We start from the raw sequence: 25517 nt of genomic DNA on the forward strand, positions 1-25517 counted from the left end.
AACCCCTCTTTATCGATAACATGGCCACAATACGAGATCTGTTTTTAAAAAAACTCGCATTTGTGGCGGTTAGCTCGGAGCCCATATTCCTTCAATCCAGTGAGCACCTGCTCCAGGTTGGCGAGGTGATCACTGTCATTTTCGCCTGTGACCAGGATGTCGTCCAAATAACACTGGGTCCCTGGGATCCCTTGCAGGACTTGTTCCATTGCCCTTTGCCAAATAGCCGGAGCTGATGCTACCCCGAATACCAGCCGGTTGTATTGGTAGAGACCTTTATGGGTGTTGATTGTGAGGTATTGTTTTGATGCTTCTTCTACCTCCATTTGCAGATACGCCTGGGCCAGATCAATCTTAGTGAAGCGTTTCCCTCCAGATAGCGAGGTGAAAATATCTTCAATCCGCGAAAGTGGATATTGTACAGTGTGAAGGACTGGGTTCACTGTTACCTTAAAGTCCCCACAGACGCGAACCTTCCTTGGTTCCCCAGGCGTGCTGCTCAACGACTTTTTCACCACAGGGATGATGGGCGTAGCCCACTCGCTCCAGTCTACCTTGGACAGTACTCCTGAACGTTCCAAACTCTCCAGCTCTGCTTCGACGGCTGGGTGGATCGCACAAGGTACCGGTCTGGCCTTAAAAAATTTTGGGCTTGCGTTTTCTTCGATTTTAATTGTTGCTGTCATGCCTTTTAGTGTTCCGAGTCCTTGCTGGAACACTTCTTGTGCGTCGGTTAGGATCTTTGACAGTCGCCCAGGTGTGACGTCGTCATCCTTTTTGGCAGCCACAGTCAGTGCTTGTATGGAATGCCAATCCAGCTGTATTTTCCGGATCCATTCACGTCCCAGTAATGGTGGTCCTCCATCTTGCAATACATACAGGTCTAGTTTTGGTGTTTCCTTGCCGTTATATATAACGGTCACCCTTATTTTTCCTTTGGGGTAGACTTTTTGCCCCGTGTATGTCTTCAAAATAATTTTTGTGTCTCTCAAGGGTATGTGTGAGAATAGCCGCTCGTAGTCCCGTTGGTTTATGACTGTTAGGGCTGATCCTGTGTCCAATTCCATTTTTACCTGGACTCCTATCTTGAGAGTGACCCAAATGGTTCGGTGATCCTCCGTTGTGATCACATTATGTAGTTTCAGACAACTTAGCTCCCTGCTTTCGGAGTCGGTATCACTCTTTTGTTCGTTTGAACTATTCTCCATCACCTTATGTGCCTTCTTGTACTTTTCTTTTGGAGATTTCTTATTGCTGGTTTTCTTTCCCGACCTGCAGACTCGTGCTATGTGTCCTACTTTTCCACACTGTCTGCACACTTTGTCTTTGAACCAGCAATCATTCTGGTCGTGTGTTGTTCTGCCGCAGCGATAGCACTTCTCTGTTCTGTATGACATTTCGTTTGTGCCATATTCTTGTGGTCTCTGTTGTATCTCTGCAGCGCCCCGTGCTGTTGCTTCATATGATACCGCAATGCTGAAAGCCTTGTCCAGCGTAAGGTCCTTTTCAGATAAAAGCCGTTTCTGGGTTCCTTCACTTTGAAGCTCACACACAAACTTGTCCCTTAAGGTATCTGCCAGTCCCGTTCCAAACTGGCAGTGTTTCGATAGTTTGCACAGTTCTGTTAAATATTCAGCATTGCTTTCATCCTTATGCTGGTTCCGTTTGTGAAACTTGAATCTTTCTGCTATCAGCAGCGGTGTGGGGTTTAAATGTTCCTGTAGTATCGTTACTATGTCTCCAAAACTCTTTTCCACTGGCTTCGCTGGGGTTACTAGATTTCGTAATAAGCCATACGTCTTTGCACCCATTAAGTTTAACAATACCAGCGCTTTCTTGTCATCTGGCACTTCATTTGCCTTGCAGTATACCTCTATTCGTTCGACATATGTAGTCCAATCTTCGACTTCATTGTCAAATGCGGTGATACTGCCACTCTTCGGCATTTTGGGTGTGGTTTAAAATGGCGTCTCCCGTGCTTTCCTTCCTCCCCCGCTGCTGCCAACGAGTTTTCCGCGGGCCTTCCTACGCTGCTGCCAACGCCGCTCTCAGCGGTCCTCGTGGCAATGGCGGCGCCTCGCAGGTTTCTGCGCGTCTCTCTCCTCGACGCTGCTCGGCCCCTGAACACCGACTGCGCCCTGTGCGCTCTGCCCTCTCTCTCTCTCCCCCGTCGACGCTGCTCGGCCCTTTGCTGTGCCGCTCAGTCGGGCTCTAGCCCGCCGCTGTCCGGGAAGGGTCTGCGCACTACTTGTTGCCAGCCCGTTTCGTTGGACCACCGCGACTGGAAAGCCAAGCCTGGCTCTCAACAGCCTCCCCCGCAATTCTCAAGTCTCTGCTGCTCTGATGGATGACTGGGCGGTTGCCCATGGTCGACGCCCGTGTCTCTGGCCTTGACCTCCAATCTTCTGGTCTCCAGGAACGAATCCCTGGGAGGTGATGCAGAGTTGCAGGTAGGATCGAATTTTTCTCGTCGCCAATGTTGTGTCCATCAGTAATAAGACACAAGACTGCAGGAGAACAGTACAACAGGTGTTTACTCAACGTGGCTCACTCTGGAAATGAACTGTACAGATTACTACTCAGTGCTATATACAGGTGTGGTCACTGCCGGTACTGCAGTATACATGAGCTGTAAAAAGTAGTTCCCCCCCCTTAAAGGTATATACATTCTATATATACATTGCACCATCACTGGTGGGAGGATGTATATACAGCAGGACAAGTTCACATAGGCTGTTTCCAATATAATTGTTGACATAGGAAGTTATACTGGAGGACATTGACACAAAAGTGTGACAAAAACAGAACAGGAAGTGACTGTTTGTGGACAGGAAATGTGCGCAGACACAATATTTTTAACATATTGATACGTTAAAAGTAACATTTGTGGTGTAGACATGTGACCTGAAACTACGCAATAAAAGTTAAAATTCTCTTCACTACATTTTCATGAAGGTATCTTTTGTAACCTAGGTGCCAATATCCCCAGGGTACACAATTTAATAATGCTAGTTGATTGCCCGAGCCGTTGCAAATGGTCCGTTAGAGGATTACGGTGTTTTATAAGGAATGTTACATCATGTAATTATTTGAATGTGCATAACTTAGTATGTTCCTTTAAGCTTTCTTACTGTGCATTCCTGGGTCAAAGTAGAGGCTAATTAGGCATCAGCTTGGTTCAGTGAGCAAAACTTTTGCCCGAGTCAGAAAGAACCTGGAATTTGAGCTATTCTCACATTAAAACAGATTCTCTGGTCATTATCACATTGCTGTTTATGGGAGCTTGCTGTGCGCAAATTGACCATCACATTTCCTACATTGCAGCAGTGGCTACACTTCAAAAATACTTAATTGGTTCTAAAGCGCTTTGGGACACCCCAAGGTTGTGAAAGGTGCTATATAAATGCAAGTTTTTTGTTATTTAAAATATACTCTCTGGAATTTAGAAGAATGAGAGGTGATCTCATCGAAACATAGAAGATTCTAAGGGGGATTGGCAGGGTAAATGCTGAGAGGTTGTTTCCCCTGGCTGGAGTCTAGAACTAGGGGTCATAGTCTCAGGATAAGGGATTGGTCATTTAAGACTGCAATGAGGATGAATTTCTTCACTCAGCGTGTTGTGAATCTTGGGAATTCGCTACCCCAAAGGGCTGTGGATGCTGAATCGTTGAGTATATTCAAGGCTGGGATCGATAGATTTTTGGACTCTAGGGGAAATCAAGAGATATGGAGATCAGGCGGTAAAGTGGAGTTGAGGTCGATGATCAGCCATGATCTTATTGAATGGCGGAGCAGGCTCGAGGGGCTGAATGGCCAACTCCTGCTCCTAATTCTTATGTTCTTAAACGGAGCTGTATGTTTTAAATAATACAGCTGTCCCAAGGTCTGTGCTGAGGAAACCTTTTTAGGCATCTTCCCTCCCGCAGGAATGAGAAAAGCCACATGTCTGGCCCATAATGGCAACTAGTTTAATATGCCTTAGGTGCTTTTAATATCGCAAGTAGAATTTGAACTTTAAGCTGGTTCCAAGGAACGTGGCCTGTCTGGCTGCAGTCATGTTGGGTCCGGGTGGGCAGGAGAGGTGGCGGAAGTACCCACAGAAGCCATTTTGGCAGGTGGCACCGTCCACGTGTTGTGCAGACGGAGCTGGGCTGCCTCAGAGGTAGGTACGCAACAGCACCGCCTACAGTGACAAATGAGGCTTGGAGGACTTAAATCAAAAAAAGTAAGCAAAATTAAGCTTAATCGTGACAGAAAGGCATGACATAGGCCAGATGAAAATAAGTGTACCTGCTTTGGTAATGAGTTACACATTCTAACCTGTCTCTGGATAAAGTGAGACACAGGAAGTGAGTAAGACACAGAAACTGAGCACTACAGTATATGAAAGACCTTTAATATATCAGATAGTAACTACTTAGAAGAAAAAAAAATCAAAATTTTATTTGAAGTATAAAAAAGTGAGAAGAGTTAAGTTTATAAAAGGCAACTTCTCTAAAAAGAAATCAGTGTATACTTATTAAAAACTCAGTTCATAACTTGTACTGATTTTATTATGGTCCAAGATAATGTAACATTTCAGATAACATTCAGTGGAATTTGCGTTAATTTAAAAAGCAATACAGCAGAGTATGGGGATGGGGCAGGAGTAAGATATACTCTGGTCTGTATCTGTAACAATTATAAAAGGGATGTGTATAAAGAACAGACTACAAAGAGAAAACAGGAAATCTTCCCTTTCTTGTCTCAGTCTCAGCTACCCAGACAGATCAACAGATCAATACTCTACAAACTTCCCATCAATCAGTTTGGCTTTTCCACGATGCATTGTCTTTATGTTTTAAAAGGGAGCCAATCTGGACACAGCACTATATTATAAAGCCTGCTATATTAGACAGGCTATAAAGCCTGCTATATTACACAGGCTATGTCAATGCAGTATAATTGTCATCAATGTTCCCTCTAAATTGTCTTTGTTGTGCGCGGCCTGTTTATTTCAATGCACGGTCCCTTTAAATTTCTGCGCATGTGCGGTATTTCCAATGGAAAGGCTTGTGAGCAGCCTGCGCGGTACCTTGCAGATTTACTGCGGGGCCACGCACGCAGCTTAAAGGGAACACTGATTCTTCTAATTAATGAGTCAACAACTCGATCATAGCATGTGACTACCAGGGTGGTAGAAGGCCAACTAGATGGACCTCAGACTTTTCCAGTCTAGCAATTCTTATTCAAATGTAGTTACCGAAAGCCCACCCGGGCAAGAGATGTGCGATAACAAATAGGAAGTTTCTTTAGTAACAGCAGCCCCCCCCCCCCAAAAAAAAGGTGCCTGAAATGTATTCTCAATTTGTCACAGAATAAACATGGCAGACTTCCGAAAGCAAACTGAACACATTGTTAGCACCAGTTCTTTCATTCGCCACTCCCAATTTTGTCTTGTGCATTTTGGACGCTCTCCAGATTATTTAGAAATACGCGAGGCATCAGAGGCACATTCAGTGGACAATGAGGCCGAGAGAAAGGCGTACTTCGTCTTAAACACATCCCACGTCAAAAAACGTTTACATTTCCAACTATATACACGTGTGCAATATGCATAAATTATGATTTACATAAACACAAGTGCACATCTGTCACTAAAAAGCACCAGCTCAAAACCCTCACGGGAAACAAAGATACTAACACATTTCTGACCTTTAGAAGCAATTAAAAAATATATAAAACCAGTTTTTATTTAAAGACTGTATGCTGTTCTTGTGGACACATGACAGGACTGCGCCATTATTGGCAGTCTTCCTTTCCGTGTTAATCTAAAAACTGTATCTGTAGGCACTGGGAATGTTAGGGTGGCAACGTCAGAAATAATCTTTGGCATGGGAGCTGAGGATGGAGTTTGTTAATGTGGAACGCTTTGTAAACATTTATAATAGGAAAAAAATGGATAAAATTATGATTAGAAGTCAAGCTATTTCAGGAACATCCACACTAGTCAGTCATTGGAAATCAGAATCCATTTTAATTTTGAGTCTGTGCGAAGCAGTTTTGCGCGTGGATTGACATCCAACTGGCAGCATTAACTCCAGAGTCAGATCTAGTGCTGACCCCACAATGCAATGAAGCCAAGCTTCACACTGCTCAGAGGCTGGGCGTTTGAGTGGAATAGAACTCGTGGGAGGTGTGAAGCTGGGTTTAAACAGCGCTGAAGCAAAATAGCCCGTCCAATCTGAAGACATAACAACTGGCAACTCCACTTCGGAAGTTAATTCCTGGTTTGCGAAGTACTTCATAGGGCATCTCTACAGGAAACATGGTAAGGCACGGTAGAAATTCACGTCCCTTTTTAAAAATTAAGTAGCCCGCTGAATATTGTGAGCACTTTAGAAACACGCTCTAATCTTATGAAAAATAGCCTCAGGGGAGTGAAGTTGTATGCAAATGTACCGCCATACATGAGCTGAAAACTGGAGATTTGCAGTCCGCAATGTAAATCAGGTGTTGCGGATGTACCTCGCACTGTACAGCTATCAGGAACAGGCCAGTGCAGTGCAACTGCAGCCTAACTCTATACTAAAGTAATGGATTAGACATGGCAACAACTGCTTTAGAACTATGCTCCAAAAAGCCAGTGGCGTACACATGCAAGATGACAGGTGGGTTAGTTAGGGCTGCACAGTCCAGGCAGTGCCGTCAAAACTGAACTGCAGCGAGCAATTGTTAATTATTTGGCAGCAAAAAACAACCAGATCTGTCATAAGGATACAGACACATGTCCCCGAGTGAGATACATTCACAATTACTAAAATATAACGCAACTCTCGCGTGCATGGTGGGAGGTCCTTCTAATGCATGCAGAAAGCTACCTCTGCAACTGCAGGCTATTTCCCAAGCACCCATTAAAACTCAATGCATTCAGGCAGGAGGCAAAGAGGAAAGAGAACAGCACGTTCCAAAGTGATCTCCATCACTTGCTTTCAACAGAAAAATAACTTTTACTGGACGAGTATTTCCATGAAAAAAAAACGTCTTCTGCTTTACTGGGTATAGCGCCTCAAAATAAGACTCAAGAAGCTCGACACCATCCAGGGGAAAGCAGTCCGTTTCACTGGCACCCCATTAACCACCTTAAAAATTCACTCCCTCCACCACTAGTGCACCATGGCTGCAGTGTGCACCATCTACAAGATGCACTGCAGCAACTTGCCAAGGGTTCTTCGACAGCACCTCTGAAACCCGCGACCTCTTCCACCTAGAAGGACAAGGGCAGCAGGTGCATGGGAACACCACCACCGCCAAGTTACACACCATCCTGACTTGGAAATATATCACCATTCCTTCATTGTGACTGGGTCAAAATCCTGGAACTCCCTACCCACATCACTGTGGGAGTACCTTCACCACACGGACTGCAGCGGTTCAAGGCGGCTCACCACCACCTTCTCAAGGGCAATTAGGGATGGGCAATAAATGTTGGCCTTGTCAGTGGCACCCACATCCCATGAATGAATAAAAAAATGATTGGATGAGGCACAATATTGGCTATTAAAAATCCAATGGTACTTTTGATCCTGATATAATAAACTCCGACTGCTCTTAAAATGCCAGGACTGTTCTTTTTAAGAGCCAGTGAGTAGAGGGGGAATTTAAAAAAATAATTCCTGGGATATGGGCGTCGCTAGTAAGGTTGTGATTTATTACTTAAATGTACACACAGCTGGTAAATTCCTCCACAGCACTGGGAGGGACAAAGGTGGGGGCAGAAGTAGTTGAGCAGCTGTGTTAGATACAACAGCAAAGTGCTGTCAAATAATAATGATAAAGTAAACCTTGATTTATCAAAGCTCTTCTTTACAGCAGTAGTGTCTTTACACTGTAACCCCCCTAGTGGCAACTGCAATTAAAAACTATTACAAATAACACAGTATTAAACATCTATCGTACACACAAATGTTAGCTTTACACGTCTGCACTCGCTGGGTGCGCGGGACTGGGCTCCTGGTGGGTGAGGCTGCCAGTTGGGAGTGTGGTCTCGTAAAAATACCCTCCCACCTCAGACAGCTCAAGGTGAATCATGTTTACAACAGTGCTGTCACCAGGCTGACTGAGCACACTAATTGCAATACACGGCAGCAAAATCACACTGAAACCAGTATACAGGTAGACTATCCTTTTTCCGAAAACCTCGGGACCAGCCGAGTTTCGGATAAAGGAGAATTTCGGATTTCGGAAGGTGGGTCGGCGGGGGGTCGTGCGCACGACTTACGCTGACGCTCAGCGTAAGTCAGTCGGGGTCGGCGGGGTGGTCGGCGGTTGTCGGGGCCGGCGGGGTCCGCGGGGGGGGTCGGCGGTTGTCGGGGCCGGCGGGGTCCGAGGGGGGGTCGGCGGTTGTCGGGGCCGGCGGGGTCCGCGGGGGGGGTCGGCGGTTGTCGGGGCCGGCGGGGTCCGCGGGGGGGGTCGGCGGTTGTCGGGGCCGGCGGGGGGTCGTGCGCACGACTTACCCTTTATCCGAACTTCCAAAACTGGAACCCTCTAAAAACCGAAGGTTTTTTCGTTCGTACGCACGACTTACGCTGAACGAAAAAACCTTCGGTTTTTAGAGGGTTTCGGTTTTCGGAAGTCCGGATAAAGGGTAGTCTACCTGTACTATATTGTTCTGCAAACGGGCATGGAACACCTCAGGTTGCTCCCAGGACTACGAGTACCAGTGGCAGCCTTTGAGGTACCAGCAACATCATGCTACCAATATACACAACTCAAGTTTACAATGTCCAACTCTATCATTACAAAAAAAAACCAGAAAATGCCGGAGATACTCAGCAGGCCAGGCAGCATCTGTGGAGAGAGAAACAGAGTTAACGTTTCAGGTCGACGACCTTTCATCAGAACTGTAAAAAGGTGCTGCCTGACCGGCTGAGCAATGTTCCTTTAAATTTTTATTCGGGGCTGCGCAGCCCATTCAAAATACCGCACAAGTGCGGTTTTTCCTATTTAAAAGCCGGTGAGCCAGCTGCGCGGGAATGCAGAGCGCTGCGTGGCCACACAACTTAAAAGGGAACAAGGCCGCTGAGTATTTTCAGCATTTTCTGTTTTTATTTCAGATTTCCAGCAACTGCAGTATTTTGCTTTTCTATCATTACAATACTGGGTGCTGTCCACAGTTCAAGAGGACACAGCAGAGATTTTAAACTACCACCACAAATTGGTTTACTGGAATCCTAGTGACAACAGTTTTACAACTTATTCGACTGACGGGATGTCGAGTTAAAATATAAACGCTCGACGTCATTTCACAGTTTAGAAAATCTTCCATTTGATGGAAAGTTTCATGTGCTCATTGCTTTTGACCTTTTACAGATTGCAGTTAAGACAATCCAGTACAGAAGGCACCAGTGCATAAGCCGTAAACTGGACCCACGGTAAGTGTCAGAAATGGCTCAGCCACCTTGTCTAGTTTATAAACCGGGCAGCCTGTTTTTTTTTTCTTCTTTCCAGTAAGCTATCCGGAAATTTCAAAAATGTAACCCAAAGCATCAAGTATCTGAATGTTAAAAATAGAACACCCCCCTCTCCGCCATTTTTGCTCCTAGCTTACGATGTGGCAGTGTTGGTTAGCAAAGCTTCAACGACTTTCCATTCAAGCCAAGATCCCACTTCCCGTCCCAGCCACCTGTCGGGTTTCTGCAACTTGGCAACATTCCCTTGGCAACGAGACCTGCCCTCCTGTTTCAAGGCCATGTTGGCGGCAGGAAGAAGCAGTTTATAAAGGGTTCTGCACAGCCTGCTGCATTGTCGGGACAAGAGTGTTGCTGCTGGCGCTATGCGTGGGAGGAAAACACCCACCTGTTTCAATTTGTTATTGCTTTGACTTGCTGAAGGTGTACCGAAGTTACTGGAGGGAATCTGTAATGCAACACTGATTGGAAGATTAGGGCCGCAGCCACGATTTATAAGTCCAGTCCCGATGCCGCATGTCTCACGCTTTACCCCCTAGTTGTCCTGGCAACAAGGAGGGGCGGGGCGAGGCGAGGCGGGGCTGGGCTTAAAAATGGGTAAAACTGCAGTTGTACCAACATCGCAGACCCTGCACTAAGCCCAGGGGGCACAGATTTAAAGTAATTGGGGGAAGGTTTAGCAGGGAAATTTCTTCACCCAGAGAGTTGTGGGGGTCTGGGACTCACTGCCTGAAAGGGTGGTAGAGGCAGGAACCCTAACCACATTTAAAAAGTACTTGGATGTGCACTTGGGATGCTCTAACCTGCAGGGCTACGGGCCAAGAGCTGGGAAGTGGGATTAGGCTGGATAGCTCTTTGTTGGCCGGCGCGGACACGATGGGCCGAAATGGCCTCCTTCCATGCTGTAACTTTCTATGAATTGACCAGGGTCATTCTGTTTAACCAGGTTAAGCAGAGTTTGCTGGGGCTTCAGTTGTAGCAGTTCCACAATGTGGTGGGGCGGCTCCCTTCCAAATCTTAAAAAGGTAGCAGCCTGGAATTTGTGGTCAGCGGCGAAGCAAAGGCGCTCGCCACTGGCCCCAAAATAAGCTTCGCACAAAGATTTCGCCATCTCTGTGGTGAGAATTTGGGGTTTTCCGACACGCAATTGAAATCAACAGAAGTCAACAAGCTGTCTAAGCAGGCAATCAAAACACAGAATTCTCACAGACAGTGGGTAGGTTCCTAAAATTCTAAATTTAAAAAAATGTTAAGAGAGAGCAAAACAAAGATTGGGGCTCTCACATGGGGGAAAAGGCAAACCTGAAATAAAGATGAACAAACTTAAATTTTTTTATTTTTTAATGTTTCTTAATTTTATTTTTTTATTAAATCTATTTTATTAAATAGATAAATGTGACACTCCGCAAAACTAAAATTAGTTTTTCAGGACCATAACCTTTGTTTAGCAGTCAATACGCTGTTAAAACCCCAGTTATACCTAATCCAAGAGTCTAACTTTTAATGGGGTGTTTTAACAGCGGTATTATCGCAGAAGAGACAAAGTTCTCATCAGTTACAATGATTTGAGTGATTGCACTGATTGCCGGCTGTGAGGGGTTAGGTCCACAGCGCAGCCAGTGTCGGAGCAGTGAATGACAGACCGGAACTTCAGGATTTCTGCGTTAGGCTGCGCATGCGCTAAATCCTGACGTTGCGGTCAGTTTCAAAGTGGTAATAACAGCGAACGCTGCCAGTTCGCTGTCATCAGGACCGCAAATTCAGAGCAATTATTCACTCTCGGGATTATTTTATTTTATTCATGAGATGTGGGCGTCGCTGGCATGGCCAGTATTTATTGCCCATCCCTAACTGCCCTTGAGAGGGTGCTGGTGAGCTGCCTTCTTGAACCAGGCATCGCTAGCAAGACTGGCATTTATTGCCCACCCCTAGTAGCTCCGAGTGACTTGATAGGTCATTTCAGCAGACAGTTAAGAGTCAACCACATTGGTGTGGAACTGGAGTCACATATAGGCCAGACAGGATTAGGACGGCAGGTTTCCCATTCACACTGAAGGGCGTGAACATGCGGACTGACAGTCGCTCCAAAGCCTTGGTCGCACGCTACTGGCCACTGATCGTCCTGATTGTCGGGGTGAAGGGGATGGAGGTGAAGCAAGATTTAAAATTTCACTGACAGCAGTCACTGGCTATTTACCTCTGATGCCGGGATGGTGTTCCGTGCCACAGATGCAGGCAGCACTGTGATAGAAATGGGGCATCGATCTAAGCATCACAGCGCAAAGCAGATTATTGCTGCCCGAGAGTACGGGCTGTTCACCAGTTACAGCAAGAGGCTTACAGCAAATCTGAAATGTTGGAAAGTTCTCAAAACCTATGAAGCTTTAGAAACCCAAGCACTCCCTTTGGTTTTATTTATTTGTTGAAGTGTAACAAAGGTAAATCTGAGTCACGCTCCTCACTTTAGAACAGGTGAGGTCCATCATATAATCTTGATAAAAATTTCCATTAATAAACACTAAAGAAAAACCAATATTTGTGTTTAACGAGAAAGGAGGAAAGGGTGATTGGCATGAAGGGAAAGGGGGTTGCCGAATGTCAACATAGAACATATCACAGGGAAGGTTCTCCGCACACTGGGAAAAATAAACACCATTGCAACAGAACTGACGACACTGCCCACTCACCACGGAGTCATCTCTGGAACAGTCAGTCAGCTTCCTCTAGGGGATAGAACAATGCAGGTGCTGAGCCCACAGCCCATTTGGCAGCCTGCTTAATCTTCAGGCAGTGCTTGGGAGTACAGGGCTTAGCGAGGTGCCTGGCCCGATGTCACCATTCGCATCTGTGCCACGCCTTCTCAATTCAATTTTTTTTTTAAGGGAGAAAAACTGAGCCAGACACAGCGGCAGACACAGGTTCACACATACACCAGCCCTGGCTCTGCAGCCAAAAAAGTGACATCTCAAGAGGGGCCATACGGAGATACTTAAACGGGATAAAGTAAGCTTGTATCAATGCGTTAAGAGATGCAAAAGTAGGAGAAAAGGGTTCAGGGTTGGAAAGGGAAATTGAGAACAGACACCCGGGAGCATTTCTTTACAGGGAGGGATCAACAGATGCAACGGGATGCCAGGAAGAGTGGCTGTAGCCAGGACGCTGGACTTATTTAAAGAGCAGCTGGATATTGTAATGACAAGACAGGTGCCTAATATCTCCTCCACTGGCTCGGTGTCCATCATACTTCTGTGAAGCACCCTGGGATGTTTTTCTACGTTTAAAAGGGTGCTATATAAATGCAGGTTGTTGCTGGTTGCTTTTCAGAAGTAAGGGCCCTCATCATCTGAACCCATCTGGTCATCCCCTCAATCTCAACAATACAAGCGCAGACCAAGCTCTTCCTGACAGGAGAAGCAGGGGCAACAGTTAGAGAGAGGGACAGACCACCCTCGGCCCATTCCAAAGCAAACAGAATGCAGGCTTCTGAATTTGTTTGGTTTGCTTATAAAACGCCACATGCATGTGGAAAATAGACCCACACACATGTGCATGCAGCAGGTATTGAACGGCAGCTGTGGAAATACAGGCTTTGCCTGTCCGGCTTTCCCCCAACACCAGCTACATGCTCATCCTATCTTGTGTGTGGCACAAGGACGGAAACAACAGGAAAAGGTCCAAGGCGATATCCTCCCCACCCACCCCCGTACCTTTTCTTTAAATAGAATTCTCCCCCCACCCCAAAATCGCACAAAACCGTGTACTTTTTCCCAGGTTCCATTGGTCTTCTCAGGCCTCACACGCTTGCAGGGAAGAGGACTGCAGACCTGCTGCTCAGCCTCTGAGTTGGCTGCTCGGAGAGTGGTGGCCCAGGTTCCCCTCCCTTCACCGCTGGAAGATGCTTCGCAGGACAAACTGCAACTTCGTGTGGGAGAAGGCAAAATAAGAATTTGAAAATAAGAATTTGATCCAGAATCCAGTTGTTGGTTATCTAAAACACCTGAACACTGCAGCAAGAAGCAGCAGCCTCTCAATTCTGATAATGCAGAGTCAGCAGGACTCCGTTGAATTTTAACCCCCTACTTCCACTTTATTTAGGCAACCATTCCTTAAAGAAGCTAGGGACCACGGTTTTACCGACTCGCCACCAGCAACAGTGACTATCCGATTATCTGGATCCCAAGGCCTCGCGCTACTTTCTCCAGCGTTTCCACGGGGTCGAGGGAGGAGCTGTCTTCATTCCTTTCAGGGGCAGCAGGAGGCTCGGGCGCCACCTGGGCTACATTACTGAGGACACAATAGACAGGAGAGTCGCTTCCAGAAACCCCTAGTTCCTGCTCGCCCCCTTCCAGGGCTTCTGGGGAGTCACGCCGCACCAGCTGAAGGGCCTCCGGCGAGGGCCTGGCTGACGGGATGGCGGTTTCCTGCTGCCCGGCGCGCCTCAGCCGGGCGGCGGCGGCAGCAGCAGCAGCGAGGTAGTCATCCTCCTTGCCTGCTTTGCCGGCGGTGGGTTTCAGGGAGAGTGTCTTGCGGCGGGACTCCGGTGCTGGGAAACACACTTCAGTCGCCTTCCTCCGGGGCCCATGCCTCTTCTCCAGGTCCTTGATGATCTGCTGCGTCAGCTCAGCGGTTTCATAGCGGACCATGTGCAACTGCAAATATCCATCTGCGTGTTCTTTGTATCTAGACAGTTAAAGCAAAAGAAAAAGGGTTGGATTTTTTTTGGGTGTGGAATCCATTTTCACCGTCAGACATGAAATATTCAATTTAAATTGGGGGAGGGGGTGGACGCCGAGTGGTGCAGTAGTCTAGATACTGACCTTTCACCTCTAGGACTGGGTTCAAATCCAAACCGGGTTGACGGGAAACTCACACGGCTAGTGAAATCCCCGTGTGAAGTGAATTGGGTAACCTCAATCTGGCTAATGGGCATCGATCCACAGCATAAAATGGCACTCAACTGGCAAATCTCACTCGGAATGCCTATTGTTTGACCAAAGTGGAACAGCACCAATGTTCTTCACCTCGCTGGAACACAAAATCCAGGGGGGGTGGGGGGTGGAAATCTGAAATTCGGTGAAAAAAAACCCCCAAGTTCCTGCCCTGGTGCGCCCTCTGTGCCCACAGGGAACTGGACTGAATCTGCCCAATCTCTTTCACATGGGACCCAGAAGGTAGAAGAATTTGAGTCCGTCTGGATCTGAACCCAGGTAACAGAGGTGAAAGGTCAGTGTTTAAACCAGTACGCCACCCAATCAACAACGTGTAGGACTTTTAGAATTGAGGAAATTAAACTCTTTCCATTTTAGGCATTTACCATGAAGACCAGGTATTGCACAGACAGGGGTAACGTGATGCTCCCTCTATTCTGCTCCAACGACATGCATCAGCCATAGTCTAATTGCACCATTGGGTAAGCATTAGTAAAGTGGTTTCCTGCAAAACCAGGTATTAACCAACCAAATTTTAGGTGGGCAGTAACCGATGGTATTAAGGGGACGCTACAGTGATGAATTTACAATCCTGAAAATAGAAGATCTACGTCTTTTGTGTTGGAACAAAAAGGGGACAGAAATCCTGCTTATATTTATCAGTGCCCAGTGAAGAATCATCTTAGCTGTTTATAGGCTGGTCAACTACCCAAACTCACTTCACATCTGCTATAGTTATTATATGGTTCCCCATCTGCCATCCTGTTTTATACTGTTTGTAGAATGATAGGATTTCAGTTTCCCCTTTCAGATCTCTGCACTCGCCCCGCCCCCCACCACACCCAAATTGGCAAAATTAATTCCACAGTGCCCACTGAATATACCTTGGCCAGAGGGGACTGTAGATGCCTTCTGGATAGAGGAACTAAAGTGGCCAACCTCATCTGTATTTAAGGTGGGATCTCCTACTTCTTTCAACCTGCAGCATTACAAACCTTGACCTGACCGTTTTTCAAAGAAGCACCACTGAAGTCAGCTCTCCGAGTCGGAAGGTTGCAGGTTTAAATCCCGTTCCACACAGATTCACATTTTGGGTGGGGTCAGCGATGCTATCTTTTGCTAAATCCAATGTTGGGATCGAGAGTAGTTCTAAACTGGTATGAGAAGTGGGAAGTGGAAGAGCGGGACAGGGTGAACTCAGGCTTAGGTTATGATGTATTGAGCCCACTCAAAACCAAAGCAAACTGGACACGTGGTAACCAGGAGGTAGGATCCTTTATCAGAACACCCACCCAAAATGTTAACCTATCTGTTCTCTTTTAGATGCTGTTTACCCAATGTACACACACGTGCACATGCGTGCGCACACACACACATACTGTATTCTCCCAAGAAGCCATTGAACTTTCTTGAATCACTTAGGATTGCGAGAGGAAGCAAAGCGTTTTAGCTCTACACCTAAAGGCAATATACAGTCCACTGGAATAAACAGCATCAGCAGTAAGAAGACAACACCTTAGAGCTCTGGGCAGATCATTGTCCTACCTGAACCGTGCATGCCCAGAAGGCCACTTTAGCTGGTGGGTCTTGCGGAGGTGCATTGTTAGTGTGTAGGCCCAGGAAAAACACTTGGCACAGATGTGGCACTTGTATCGAGGCTTTGTTTCACCCTGCATAGGAGAGAGGCAGCAGTAACCCAGTGTATTGTTAACCTGAAAATGTTTTGAAAATAAAAACCAGTGTTCCTTTTACCACCCTAGTGCCATTAGATAAAGCGCTTTAAAGCTCATTGTCCTCCTGGGAGCTATTCTTCCCCAACGTGGCAGCCAATCTAGGAAGAGCCAATGTAATTCCCCATTTATGAGAAATCAATTCCAGTGGTTATTCAACATGTGTTCCGAACTCGCCAACACCAGAACAGCTGTGTAGTTGCTCAGGAGTAGCAACAAAACAAAAAGGACTCTACAATTCTGGCCACAGATCTTGCATAATGTTGAGGAAAGTCCACACAGAAACCCACCAAGAGTGGGCATGAGATACAGAGAGAAAAAAAAGAGGTGGCAAAGAGCTAGAGGGAGACAAAAACAAAGAAAAAGATGAATAAAAAGAGTTCCATGCCACTAGTCTGAAGTGGGTTCAAACTCGGGTCTCTGAGGTAAAGGTAGATGAAATTCCATATTACTTCACAGATCAGTTGGTCACCCACCTCATGTATTCTTCTGTAGTGCTGTTTAAGGGTTTGCACACTGCGGGCGCTAAAGTTACAGCCATCCGAGCTGCAGTGGTACGTGGGTTCATCATTGTGCGTTTCAATGTGCTTCCGCAGGTCGTACAAATTCTTAAAACTGGAAGTGAAGGAAAAACATGAGGGAAGCAGCTTTTAACAGAAGGAATTTTAGGAAAAGGTCACTGGGCCCAACGAGCCGGTCCCTCTCTGCTACATTAACCTCAGCAACCCACCTTCTCACTACATCCCTGAAACCCCTACTTTGTTCAGAAATAGATTTCATTGTCACACACCTCTCAATCTGCAAGCCTGAATATCAGGGACACATTATTATACCCGGCACAGCACTGTAATATTCAAATAGCCCAATATTTTCAGTTTTGTATTGCGAGTTTAATCCAAATCTGAGGGAAAAAAGCAAAGCTCGTCACTTCCACATAAAGCAAGAGCACGATAGTATCGCACAGCGTAGTTTCTACCTTTTTATGTTAAAATGACAATTAAGGCAAAATAAAAAGTTTATGGAAGCCTCTGCCCATCTCAAAACAAACCCAATGATTACCTCATCAAATAATCACCACGATCTGCTCCCACTATTCCCTGATCTTAATGACTAAATCGCAGATAAACCATTGCATAATCCAGGGAATTGGTCGCTACATGAGTTCGTATCAAGGGGATCAATAAAAGCAATAAGCATAAATGAAGTGGAGCAGAGAAACAGAAGCTTGTGTGTCTTTGGGCAACTGGATATTCTGCTAAATATTCCGATTAGGTGCAACACTTGAACTTGCCTTGCCTTGATGTTACATACTAATATCATCTCAAACAAGCCACAGCTTGCTCTACTGCACCATTCTTTGCCAATGCACAGAACTGACAAAGCTTAAAGATTAAAAGCCCATCTCTCAATTGTGTCAGCACTGCAGAACTGGTTCTGAAAAGTGTGAGTCAGACGTAGGTACAGCACTGCTCCTTGCCTGCACTCACCGCCCCAGCAACGAGCCACGCGATCAGGACAGCTTTCACTCATAGCACTGTTGGCAAAATACACTGCCCAGGGTGCCTTTGAATCATACAAGCCAGGAGGATCTAGGCTCAAGCTCTAATCTGCGCTGAGCTGCCTGATCTGAGCCAAGGCAGTAGTGGACACGTCTCAAATGCCCCGAGGTTCCTGGGGATAGACAGTAGGGAAAAAAAACGAACACACACACACAGCCTGGTGGTAAGAGCGGAAACCTGATCGAAAAGATTCAAGCAGGGAGTCGCAGGAATGATGGACACGGTTTTGGGAGACAACACATTTAAAGACTTGGGGGAATAAATGAAGGTTGGAGATGGGCGGTAGTTTGCAAGGACAGAGGAGTCAAGGCTGAGTTTTTTTGCGGAGGGAGTGATGACGGCGATTTTGAAAGGGAAGGGGTAAGTACCTGAGGACGGAGAAGCATTTACAATGACAGCTAGTGTGGGGGCCAGGAAGGGAAGTTTGATAGTCAGCCATTTAGTGGGACTGGGGTCAAGGGAGCAGGAGGTGGGTCTCATGGATGTGGGTCGCCGTGAGAGGTCATGTAGGGAGATCGGAGAGAGACTATCGAGAGACGCGAGTTCAGGGCTAGGGCAGGAGGGAGCCTGGGGAGTGGTTTGGCTTGGTGGGAAAGGGGAAAGGCAGCTGAATGGATGGTCTGAACCATCTGCGGTCTTACTATGTTTTTATAGATTCACCATTACATCTCAACTTTTATATTCTGTACCTCTTGCCATAAAACCCAGCATTTCTTTCGGGTTTTCGGCCTCAACCACTTGAGATGCTGCTTTTAATGTCTTGTGAATTTGAACCCATCATTTCCCCACTCGTCCACGTCAGCCAGCTTTTGCCAAAGTATAATTATTACTTTTTTAAAAATCATACGTACCATGTCACATTTACTAACACCGAATTCCATGACTTTTTTTTACCTATTCCATCAATCTTACCAATAATCCCTTTCAGTTTCCTCTGATCCCCTCAGAATTAATGACTGTAGGAACTATGCCTCCTATTTGAGCATCATCTGTAAATTTGGACACCACTCCCTCTAGCCCTATATCCAAATCATTGATGTACACAGTGAGCAGAAGCAGTCCCAGAACAGAATCCTGTGGGACATCGCTAACCACTTCCAACCATTCTGAGAAACTGCCCTCAACTCCACTCGGTTTCCTCCCTTTAAGCATTTAATAAAAATCCAATTTGCTGCTACCCTTCCCTTAATTCCATACCCTTAATCTTTTTCAATCGTCTCCTGTGTGGTACCTTGTCAAAGACTTTCTGAAAGTCCATGTACAACACATCCACTGCATTTCCCACATCCGCCAAGTCAGTCATCTCCTCAAAGAAGTCTGTCAGGTTTGTCAAGCACGATCTTTCTTCCCAAGTCAGGGTTGGCTACTTCTAATTATTCATCACTTCATCTAAATATTTAGTAATTTCATCTTTAATTAAAAGTGCATTCATACGGATGGTGGGTGTCAGTATAGGATCAGTTCAGCAGTATAGCTCACCTCCCTCGCTCCCATCTACAGTCAAATGACCTGCCAAAGTTCACACACAAGAGAGTGGCTGTGACGGAACTCCATGCACCCATGGAGACATACCCCAACATGAGTCAGTGCTTTCAGGAGCGGAGGGAAGATAATTGGAGGGGCAAAAAAAATGAAACTATGTAGTTCAGCCAGTGACCCAATGGGTCAGTGAACGAATGCCCGCCTCACATAATGAGAATAATGTGGCTTAGGAGAGCATCCAGATAGGAGTATAACAAAATAAAGTCAGCACTTTATTCTGTTATAGTACCTATATAGTTCTGGATCAGTATGCCAAGACAACTGTCCAATGCTTATGCAATTTGGGCAACAACCACAACACTACCTGTTCTCACAGAAGTCACACCCATACGGCCTCTCATCACAGTGGCGGAACTTGATGTGGGTCCTTAATGAGGAGAAAGTAGTGCAGGTCATGTCGCAGAGTGGGCACTTAAACTGGTTCACTGCAAAGCAGACATTAAACTGTTAGAGAACCTAGTTTCATTACCGGGTACATACGAACATACGAATTAGGAGCAGGAGTAGGCCACTCGGCCCCTCGAGCCTGCTCCGCCATTCAATAAGATCATGGCTGATCCGATTACTCCACATTCCCGCCTACCCACGATAACCTTTCACCCCCTTGCTTATCAAGAATCTATCTACCTCTGCCTTAAAAATATTCAAAGACTCTGCTTCCACCGCCCTCTGAGGAAGAGAGTTCCAAAGACTCACGACCCTCTGAGAAAAAATTTCTCCTCACCTCTGTCTTAAATGGGCGACCCCTTATTTTTAAACAGCGACCCCTAGTTTTCAGAATTTTTCAAAACAAAAGCAACTTTTATTCTGCCCGTCTTCTTGAACTATTTTCCCTTTTTAGCTTCTCTCGCTCTCTCGCCCTTTCCATCACATTTTGTGGAAGTGTCTAGCTTCTAATCCACTGGTGACTACAAGACAAAAGGAGCTGGGATTCTGGAGAGATGGGTGGAGCAGCAGGGGTTAAAAGGTGGCAGAAGGAAACCCACAATGCCTTGGAGCACCGGTGCACTGATCCTTAGATGGCCACATTTCTTCACACTGCCACAAGCCAAGAGATTAGCAACCTTCAGTTCATGTTAGGAAAAAAAAGTTATTTTACAAAATGATCAACTCCTACCTAAATTATAGTTCCAAATACTGTACTGCTAAATAGTTCAAAACTCTAAACAACAACTGTGCATCACATGGTCAACACAGGTTGCCTCTTTCCCCTCTCAGTGCTAATGGCATTGGAGATTGTACGGGTCGCCAATTCTGCATCTCTGACGACATCCAGAACGGACTTGCCACTTACCAGACATGGCAAAATATTGGCCACTTTCCATACTGGGCCTGTGATAGCACATTTTATGCAAAAGCGGGGAGGATCAGCACTCATAAGATCTACTGGATCAAAACCCACAACTGTCTTGCCGACAGTCCAGCGCAGTACTGAGGGAGTGCTACCCGGACAGAGGTGCTGTCTTTCGGATGAGACATTAAACCGAGGCCCCTTCTGCCCTCTCAGGTGGACGTCAAGATGCCGGCCCCGACCCCCGCCGACCCCGACCCCCCCGCCGACCCCCCCGCGGACCCCTGCCGGCCCCGACCCCCTCGCGGACCCCCGCCGACCCCGACCCCCACCGACTTACGGTCGGGGTCGGCGGGGGGGGGGGGGTCCGCGGGGGTCGGGGCCGGCGGGGGGGGTCGTGCGCACGACTTACGCTGACGCTCAGCGTAAGTCGGCGGGGGTCGGGGTCGGCGGGGGTCCGCGGGGGGGGTCAGCGGGGGTGGGGGGTCGGGGCCGGCGGGGGTCCGCGGGGGGTCGTGCGCACGACTTAAGCTGACCCTCTGCTCAGCGTAAGTCGTGCGCACGACTTACGCGGAACGAAAAAACCTTCGGTTTTTAGAGGGTTTCGGTTTTCGGAAGTTCGGATAAAGGGTAGTCTACCTGTAGGGGCCGAGGTTATGATCTGAAATTGTTGAACTCGACATTGAGTCCGGAAGGCTGTAAAGTGCCTAATCGGAAGATGAGGTGCTGTTCCTCGAGTTTACGGTGAGCTTCCGTGAACAATGCAAGAGGCCGAGGATGGTGAGGTTCGAGTGGGAGTGGGGCGGTGAATTAAAATGACAGGTGACCGGAAGCTGTTAGTTTTGTGTTGATTGATGGAGAATGTTGGCCAGGAAACTGGGAGCATCGCCTTGCTCTTCTTCACATAGTGCCATGGGATCTTTTACATCCACCCGAGTGGGTGGACGGGACCTCAGTTTCATGCCTCATCTAAAAGGTGGCACACCTGCGACAATACAGCTCTCCCTCAGTACTGCACTGAAGTGCCATCCTAGGTTACGTAGCAATTTTACTGTCTCCGGACTTTTATTTCAAAACTGCAGTACTTGGCAGCGAACTGCACTACGTAGGGCCAGTGTAGATATTTTCCACAGATCACTTGCAACCTACACTGTTTGGTTTGCCTCAGAGCACTGCCACCAGAGTCGGGCAGGGAAGAGCTGCACTGTCTGATAAACACATCAGCCTTGCCCCTCGGACCAGTGAAGGAACACCCGCGGCCTTCACAAACATCGACAAGCACTCTGCTGCGGCCTACCGTGATTTCGCACATGGTCCCGTAGCAGCCTCTCGTTGGCGAACTGCTTGTCACAGTGCTGGCAGGGAAAGGCCTTCTCTAAAGTTAAACAGAGGTTAAAAATTATAATTAAATGTCTTCTGTCAATCAGTGCAGGGACCATCCTTAATATCCATCCTTTTAATTTTCAGTACTTTTGCTGAGTAACTGTTCCCTCCCTCCAAATCAAAAGTAAAGGTGGGGGAGAGAAGAAAAAAAACACATCCAATGATAGAATGCTGAGGTAAAAAAAAACAACAAATCATTCGCTCATCAGTTCAATGCAAAAACGGTATTTAAAGGCTTGGCGTTGACAAAGAGAGATGAACTCAGCTCCAGTCATAGGGTACCTTCATTGAACCATCCTCCACTCAATCACAGCCTTACTCCAACAGCGTCAGAAGGATGCAGTTTGAAGGCAAGAGGCATTTGACGTCATGTTTAGATTCCCGAGGGTAGCCTACAAAAGGGAATTGAATACTTGAAGGAGAAAAAAAATCGCAGGGATTTGGGGAAAGAGCAGGGGAGTGGGACTAACTGATTGTTCATCGAAAGAACTGGCGCACAGACGCGGTGGGCCGAATGGCCTCCTTCTGTGCTGTACTATTCTATGAGGCAGACTCAGAGCACCAGCAGCAAAACTGGCCGTGCAAAGATCGGGTGTGCACAGTTGTTAAAAAGCTACGAGTTTCCCCAAGTTTCCCAGTTCTGTGCAGCCCAGTGTTGCAAAACTGCAGCATTGGCCTGAGCAAGCTGAGATTGGTGGGGAAGTGGGGGGCCGTTGGGGGGGGGGCGGGGGGTAGTGAGCGTCAGCCACGAGCCACCTTCTGGTGATGCCCCATGACTGAATAGCTGGCTAACCCTCACTGCCCAAGCCCGCAAATGAAGAATGGCCACTTGGGAAAGGTACAGCAGGGTCACTGATAATCAGGGAATTATGCGGCAACACTTGAATATCACCGCAGAGATCATAGCAATATTTACAGAAGACCAAGTGTTGAAAATAATTGCAAAAAAATAAATTAAAATAAAGGACAGCAGCAGGTATTAAATTAATAAAGTAAGGGAAGGGCTTGAGATTCAAATTCAGCCCCCAGTGACGAGAGAGACAGGGAAGTGGTGCTCAGCATAATCAATGTTTAGAAATCATAAGTGAGGTTGATGGGACACATGTGGGAAATTTATTTTGTGCAAAACCAGAAGAGGCTGGGAATGCTTATATGTTCAAAAAACTTTGATCGAAATAAACTTTTGAGTAACTACTTTATGCTTAGCGCCGTTTCCTATGGAACAGACTGCCCTCTAGTGCTGTGAATGTGAACTCAATTTAAAGTATTCGACAGAAACGTGTTCCTGATACATCAGGGGTTGAAGTGCAGGAGCGAGAAAAGCAGGTCACCGGAGTCCCAAGGCACTGCGACTACAAGTGGTAGGGACACGCTGCCAGTTTCTGGCCTCCGAATCTCAGCGGTACGGCAATAAAGGAGAAGTTAGCCACGTCCCCACAGGGGTCAGGCACTTTGTGCCTCAGACGAGATGTTTCCACTTGTGGGGGGAGATCAAAACTGTACAAGATAGTCACTAATAAATCCAACAAGGAACTCAGGAGAAACCTCTTTACCCTGAGAGTGGTTAGAATGTGGAACTCGCCACCACAAGGAGTAGTTGAGGCGATTAGCATAGACGCATTCAAGGGGAAGTCAGACAAGCACACGAGGGAGAAATAAATCGAAGGATATCCTTATAGGGTTTGATGCAGCAGGGTGGGAGGAGGCTGGAGCACAAACACCAGCATGGCCCAGTTGGGCCGAGTGGCCCGTTTCTGTGCTGTATGTTCTGTGCAAGACCACTGATGTAGGCATGGGAGGAGATTGCCGGTCTTCCTGGATAGGCACCAACAGTATGGGAAACGAATGAGGGTGCTGGGTGCAAACTGGCCAAAGGTTTGCCTGAGTGCTTAAATGACAGGGCAGTTAGATTGTCTGAATGACAAGCTCATTTAAAAACGAAAATCTTTGCTTAAAGACCTGACTGGCAATTTCCTTTTTATATAAAAGATGTGATCATTTTTCACACAAGCAGCCGATGCTCATTGCCAGCAGTTTGTAGTGTATAACCTGAAGTAACTACAAGGCTTCCGGGACACCACCCTCACCCAATAATACGACAGCAGCAAGCAAACCCGGATTCTCAACAAACCCGAGGATCTATCTGTACATGGAACAGCAGCATCCTCAGCTTGTGCTTCACCATTAGGGTGAATTAAAATACCAGAAATAGCATACTCGTCCCTTCAAATTCCCCAAAAGCAAATGCATCAGCTAAGTTACATCATCGGGAGAGGCATGATACAGAGACCCAGCACTCCTACACCCCACTCCATTTGGGGGTTGGGGGGAAATGGAAACAAATCAAAGATTCTGTGCACCCTATTGTCCTATCTGTTTTCATACAGACCAAGAGGTCAATCTTCATGTGTAAAATTATTGATGCCAGAAGGAAATTCAACCACAGAGGGCATCACATCGGAGTTCCTATCCTCGACTCACCTCACGCATGCACGCTCTCCACTGGGGCAGTCACTGAATAGTGAAGAGGAACTTTGCTGAGAATCCCCAATGCAAGGCACTGAGGCCAATTAAGTAAATATAAATATATACATAAAAACTCCCTATCCCCACAAGAGACATTATGCCAAAGGGTGTTTTTTTTTAAAGTTTGCAACACGATGCATATATGAACTACTTCTCCTGAATAATTAAGATAAATTTCAAGAAGTAATGTCGACAATGACACACCATTCACAGTATGCAAAATATATATATACACAATCGTTAACAATTCAGTTGCAGGAATCACATACGTTCGTTTGAGGTCTGCCGGCGGACATGGTCGTAGAACTTGGTGTTGTTGGAAAACATCCCTCCGCAGTTGGGGCAGGAGACGACCTTCTCCTGGGTGTGACTCCGCAGGTGCTCCCGAAGTTTAAACTTGATTTTAAATGTAGCACCACATCCTGGTGCATTAATAAAATAGAGAAGGAAAAAAAAAGGTTTGGAAATTGTTCATTAATTCTTGGGGCAGGTGACGGAACAAAAATGTACATAACATTCATATAATCTCACAGCACCGGAGGGGGGGCCATTCGGCCGGTCGTGCCTGTGCCGGCTATTCCATGACCATTTCATTAGAATTAAAAGGGAGTCCAGTGGCAGAGGAAGAGGGGAAGGGAAAACACTTCCCATTCACCAAGCTGCAAATGTCATCATACGGAACCTTCACCCTGGTGTCGGCTTGGTTCAGTTCCAAATCAAATCAAATCAAATCAACTTTATTGTCATTGTTAGTGCACAAGTGCAGTACAACGAAATGTAGGCTTGCGGCTCCCGAGAGTGTACATTTAGATTAAGACATTTAAACATTCAACATACATTTGGCTTGTAGTATATTAACATAAACATAACCCTAATAAAGTGCATTGGCAGATGTGCAGGCTTTAGAGTTTATTTGTGGAGTTCAGTAGGATGACAGCCCTGGGAAAGAAGCTGTTCCTAAATCTGGTCATACGGGTGCGAATGCATCTGTGGCGTCTCCCAGATGGCAGGAGGGCGAACAGACCGTGGCTGGGGTAGGAAGGGTCTTTGATGATGGACCGTGACCTCCGTAGACAGCGTTTCTGGTATATGTGCTCTATAGTCGGTAG

The 25517-nt window shown here is 46.6% G+C and overlaps 1 protein-coding gene across 2 annotated transcripts in view; it reads right to left on the reverse strand.

Annotated features, from left to right (window-relative positions):
• LOC147107856 (histone H4 transcription factor) overlaps nt 1-25517 on the reverse strand; it is a 41356-nt gene that overhangs the window by 8209 nt on the left and 7630 nt on the right. Inside the window, exons 4-9 of one of the 2 annotated variants that reach the window (XR_015080898.1) lie at nt 24678-24830; nt 21797-21874; nt 19513-19633; nt 16584-16722; nt 15923-16047; nt 9838-14129 (exon numbers count right to left, since the gene is read on the reverse strand). Coding sequence is in view for 1 of the 2 variants with exons in the window: in XM_086007215.1 (XP_085863341.1) it covers nt 13607-14129; nt 15923-16047; nt 16584-16722; nt 19513-19633; nt 21797-21874; nt 24678-24830 (1139 nt within the window). In the remaining variant the exon portion in view is untranslated. Of the gene's footprint in view, nt 1-8955; nt 14130-15922; nt 16048-16583; nt 16723-19512; nt 19634-21796; nt 21875-24677; nt 24831-25517 lie in introns of those variants that run through there. The other variant, XM_086007215.1, reaches the window with a different exon arrangement.

The sequence above is a fragment of the Somniosus microcephalus genome, chromosome 14, assembly GCF_052327205.1.
Source record: "Somniosus microcephalus isolate GS21.2 chromosome 14, FLI_Smic_1.0, whole genome shotgun sequence".
Taxonomy (NCBI): Eukaryota; Metazoa; Chordata; class Chondrichthyes; order Squaliformes; family Somniosidae; genus Somniosus; species Somniosus microcephalus.